The following is a 5,653-nucleotide window of genomic DNA, read 5'->3' on the forward strand; positions in this document are numbered from 1 at the left end:
AAAGGCAATTATGGCTCCTGTTGCATCTACAGGGCTATTGTTTTTGTTGTTACCTATTACAAACTACTACAATAATAATTAGTACCATACTAGCAGAATTACCAAATAAACTTGTTTCCACATGGCTCCCCATTCTCTAAGGACAGAAGTCAGTTCTTCAACAAGTGCTTCTTCCTTGAAAACACTTTCTGCCTCACTGATAACAAAGATGTCAAAAAGATTAACAACAGGAGCTGAAGCATTAATTATTAAATAGTAACTTTCTGAAAATTGAGACTTTTGAAAATGTACCATTACCATTTTCGATCACTGATCCTGACAGAGTGGGCAATTAAGGCAAAAGAATGTGAAAAAAGGTTGGAATGAGTAAAGAAAGGGTTCTCAAGCAAAATGTGTAAACACAGACAGGCAAAAATGTTATTATCACCACGAAATTTCTAAGTAAATGTCAGTAATAATTATAGAAAAATGAAAATGGAAACTTTTGAAAACATGTAACTGTGAACAGGACATTAGATCAAATTTATACTACTGACAGTACTGTCAGTATTTACAGTTAGTAATTATTGGATTCAACGCAGAAAGAACGCACTCCTAATACAGACTGGAGTTGAGATTGTGTGGGACAATCAATCGATCAACGAATTAATGAATCTTGGGATGTGTATCTGGCATCCGCCACAGATTTTGCCTGGGCAGATGACATCATCACCAACTTGGCAAAGGAGAGAGAGCCTGGGATCAAGATCATCGAACACACTCCCTAATCTTTGATTATTACTAGTTATAAGAGGATATTACAGTATTTTGTTCACGGAATAGGGTTTACATGTATGTTTCCTGGAAGGACTTGGGAGATAAATAGCAAACTATACCTTGGGGATTCCTCCTTGTTGTCCTTGACATAGATGTATGTTGTTGGAAATATTCCCTGAAAATTATCAGAGAAAGGTTTAATATGACTGTCCGTCCATAAACAGACTTTGTGTATATCAAACTTAAAATTGCTATTAATATTTTACAATGGCCAGCACCTACAATAACCTGTGACGATAGCTGGCTCCTGAAGGCTTGAAAATGGCTAAAAGACAACATTCCCCCTTTCTGACTAGCTACTCTCCTTGTGGAGCTCGTCAGCTTCTCCAAAGTTTTTAAAATGAAATCCATTGCACCAGTAGTAATTGCTGCCATTAGTAAGGAACACAACTGAGAAAAAAGCACTGGTACAGACCAGTTGTAGTAACACAGGAAAAGTAATTGCGCCTGGTGATCAATATAATTATTGTGTCGTTCGGCACTGCTACGTCTACAGCTGTTAACGTCACTTTACATGTACATACAGGAATGCAACAGTCCATGGAAATTTTACAAGAACATAAGAAGACAAGCCTCATCCACACCTTGACAGCCTTGTTTCTCAAAGAAAACCCTCGGTACCATCCTGGATCCAAAATAAAATGACAGCAATAAAATAATAATTTATTATTAATTACATGGCATTTAACATGACAGAAGAAATTATAGAAATTGAAAAATAAAATTCATTTTAGTTCTAACTTTTCACCTCATTGAACTTGACAATTGAAAATGCATTTTCTGGGATCTACACGTCTGTACATGTACCAGATGGGTTTTATAAGTGTGGTACCGTGGTAGTAGTTTTTAGACCATAGCAGCATACTCTACATGGGCCAGATGGATTGACACAACTCAATCTGGCCAATGTTGTCCAGCAGGACCAAAAAGCTGTTAAAATACCCTACCCTAAAGGCAAATGTGACAATCTAATGCACTTTACCAAAAACAAAATGTCCCACTTTTTGCTATACACTATTTGGAAATTGCATGACTCATTCACATTTAATCAATTTTTCTGGTCTGAGTGAATAGTTCTAAGAGGTTAATTAATACATGTATATGCAAGACTCTCCAAATTATTCTTATGTTTACTGTTTAATTTGGAGGTCTTATAAATACACTGCTTGTACCTATGAAAAAGGCACTGAAAGACCACCATTCAATTTGCTGAGTCAGGTACCCTGCAAGCAGAGGTCCTTTGATCTTCCTAGATAGGAAGATCGAAGGGCCTCTGCTCGCAGGGTATGAGTCAGGAGGACAGCTTTGTCACAGTTTTGACGCAGCCCACTTTCCGATCTGGAACACTGGACTGGAAAAGTGTATCAGGGGTTTCAAATTAAGGGCCAGATAAAGGGCAAATGGAACGTCTTCCCACCCAAACTTGCCAGGCTGGTGTTATCATCTTGACAAACATTATCTACATGTAAGTAAACTATCCTAAACGGTGAATGGAAAGTTCGAAGCAAGGTGATGTGGGACACTTGAAAATGTATATCTGATTGGACTGATATAAAAAATATTGTCTAAATATTCTCCCATACTGAAGAAGGGTTATATACCCAAAACATCTGTGTTCTTTAAACCATTACTGACACTTTTTGATTTATGTTGATATCGATCCAATCAGTTAAATATCCTGCCCAGGGACCCCCAGCCTCTCATCAGCCTGTTCAAAATCTTAACGAATCCAAACCCCTGGTGTATGCTGCGAATACCACCTTCTGCATCACGACCAAAAATTCACATTCACACTGATATTCATTATACACTTATGTGTATACATGTTTGTTAAAATTCTTTAATAAAACCCTAATTTGTTTACTTAAAGGCCCACATTCACCCAAGATGTATTGCACACCGAGGAACAGTTTTCATATATGAACACCCCCGCCCCCCCCCCCCCCCACATTTTATTTGAGCGAGAGTCGAGTGAGAAGGCAATAAGCGATCACGAACATTCTTTCCCTCCAGCACGAGTCATACAGGAAACCCGCATGAACCACTTGAATTTGTACAGCCAATAAGATCACGTGTTTGGACAATACAGCATTTCAAAACAAAAACAAACGACCGCAATGACTCTGGGGTGAAGGTGGGCCTTTAATGGCAACAAAATAAGGTAAACTGGAATGTTACGACCAAAGAACAGAATTATTGATACACATACAGAAATCCCTTTGGGATTGAAACCCCTTCTGCACCTCAACCAAACATTTCAAGGTGTCCCCCTCCACCCCGTCCCAACTTGAACTCCTCCCCCCACCACCCCCGATCGACACAAGAACTAACTGCTTCTGATCTGCCCCAAATGAACAACATTCCCGCTGATATTCATTGTGCACTTATGTGTTAAAACCCTAATTTGTTTACTTAATCGAAACAAAAGAAGGTAAACTGAAGTATCGTGACCGAAGGACAGAATTGTTGATACAAATACAGAAATCCGAGCTGTTCGTTTCTTCCCAACTACTTTCAGCACATGCACTTTCGGTAGACTTTCGGTTTTTACCTTCGGATAATCAACTATTTGTTACTAGAAATAAATGTTCACCTGGACTCTCTTCGAGGATTTGAACAGTCTCTCCAAGCTGGAGTTCCAGTTGATACATGCCTTTTCCATGGAAGTTATAGATGACTAAATAAACGAGAACGAGACGAAGCAAAAATCGAGTAACACCAGGCTACGTGACAAGATGCATGAAGATTGCCGATTATTTCAACGAAAATCGCGAATTGTACATACCTACTCCAAGCTGTGGAGTCTTGAGTGCTTTCCAAACTGTCATTTCTAATTCTATTTGTTCATAGCCTGCTTTTTACTGAGGTAAGAAGATCAAAACAACACCATTCACTCAAAGAAGCCCGTCCCTTCCTTGTCCACATGATGGCCCTTGGAATTTCCGGGTGGTATACCGCTGACAACACAGACAGAAATGTTGGCAAGCAATGCGTGCAAACCCAGTGATGAGGATGATATTCAACACAATCACAAATAATTAATAAAGCTTTACTATAATCAATAGCGTTTATCGCATCATCGTTTACATTTAAGGAACTTTATTAAAAATTAACAATACCGGTCTTTATAAAGTTAACTCGTTTTTCGGTCAGGAATATTGCACGCGTTACCGACTAATTAATTAACAATTATTGGACGAGGTTGAATATCGTGATTTGTCAGTGGCGAGCAGATCAAGGCAAATAATTGATCTGCGAGACACTGACAAATCACGATATTTTGCGATAACCGAGTTCAATAATTGTTTTATCATTCGATCACGGAGTTTGTTTTCCATAATTATTTTCTCTAACAGTACAGGGAAGCGATCTGCAATTTTCACACAAGAGCGTAGTTTCAGTTACGCATGAGCAGAATATTATTTGCAGCACAGTGACAGCACAGTTGGACAGTATTGCGCATGAGCAGACCATTATTTGTAGGCAGTTATTTGCAAGTCACGTGGATTGCTCTCGGCCAATGATAAGGAAGATAAAATGCATCGAATGATAAACTGCATTTATTTGACCCGCTGAAATTGAACCCTCTCGAAAATTAAGGAAGCAGGATAATACCTCTCTTAGTAATACTCATGCATGCATAACAAACCTTTTTTTTATATATAAAGTTCCCAATCTCGTACGCTGTTAGGTATCTTAGTCACACCTTGCCTGACCTTGGGGTCTCAACAAAATATTTAAATTAAAGTAAAAGCCACGGTGTGCGGTGGATATGGGTTAGTGATTCGACTTCCGTCAGGGACAAGGTGAATATTTCATGCTTTCTATACACACCATTCATTATATCTCTCGTTCTTTACCACCAAACGGGTATGCAGCCCTATGCAGTGTGATTCGTCACCAGTCTCCCAGCAGCTCAGAATCGCTCAATCTGTTGTAGAATGCAGCTAAATTGGGGGGTTTTTGCCCTCGTTTTGATATAAAAAATGTGTGCAGCTTCCTCGTATATTTTTTGTAAATATTAGCGTAATTTCAGCTCTGATGCTACCAGGCTGATTAAGCGTGTCCATCTATCTACTTCTAATGAGCGTTCACTGATTTGACTGGTTGCACTTGGAGATAAATTTTCTCCACACACTCAAACGCATTGCAGCCCCTTGATTCAATATAAGGGTGCAACATCCATTCGGCAGGTAACATGGCACACTCCAAAAAAGTTTGCAAGAAATGTTGTACGTAATGTTACAGCGAGTCGCGATTTGAAGATCAGTTTGCGTGCGACGGTTGCACTGAGGCAACGATGTTGCATGGCGTGTCCGCACCTTAATTCAAGGCCCAGAACAAAGCCGAAGAGAGTCATAACCTAGTAAAATGATCAGCCCAATAACTGAACAAACGAAAAGAAATGGCTGCACTGAATCTTGAGACGCGAATGGGCTAAAGGCCCGTTTACATTACGTTAGTACGTATACAAAACGTAATATCCATCAAATTGAACTGGTCCAGCCTGATAGAGCAGCGATGTTTGTTTTCAGTGCGAGATCAGCTTTAGCCATGTTACTTCTACGATAAACCAGCTGTGCTGAGACACTCGTGAACAACGCAGAGAGTGCTACTGTACAACACCGTTTGGTATGAAGTCTATACATCAATTTCACCTACACGTTATCGGATATGTAGTACACTTTTGCTACCAAAGTACTACCTAGTATTCAGTAGAAAAAAATATATTTTCTCTACGCCATGGCCGGGACTCAAACTCCCAAATGTTTTCACTGAGCGACAACCGGATGTAAGTGACTTACACGACAATAAAAACGGCATTAATTTTACGAAT

General features: G+C 39.4%; 1 protein-coding gene across 1 annotated transcript in view; it reads right to left on the reverse strand.

Moving 5' to 3' along the window:
* Nucleotides 1-3,762, reverse strand: part of LOC146465821 (dedicator of cytokinesis protein 1-like) — a 73,510-nt gene extending 69,748 nt beyond the window's left edge. Inside the window, exons 1-5 of the mRNA XM_085127926.1 lie at nt 3,602-3,762; nt 3,410-3,493; nt 1,401-1,441; nt 876-931; nt 103-196 (exon numbers count right to left, since the gene is read on the reverse strand). Of these exons, the coding sequence (XP_084984052.1) occupies nt 103-196; nt 876-931; nt 1,401-1,441; nt 3,410-3,493; nt 3,602-3,644 (318 nt within the window). The 5' untranslated portion in view covers nt 3,645-3,762. The remainder of the gene's footprint in view (nt 1-102; nt 197-875; nt 932-1,400; nt 1,442-3,409; nt 3,494-3,601) is intronic.
* Between the last annotated feature and the right edge of the window lie 1,891 nt (nt 3,763-5,653).

Source organism: Pavona decussata, unplaced genomic scaffold (assembly GCF_977016875.1).
Source record: "Pavona decussata unplaced genomic scaffold, jaPavDecu1.1 SCAFFOLD_155, whole genome shotgun sequence".
In the NCBI taxonomy this organism is placed as follows: domain Eukaryota; kingdom Metazoa; phylum Cnidaria; class Anthozoa; order Scleractinia; family Agariciidae; genus Pavona; species Pavona decussata.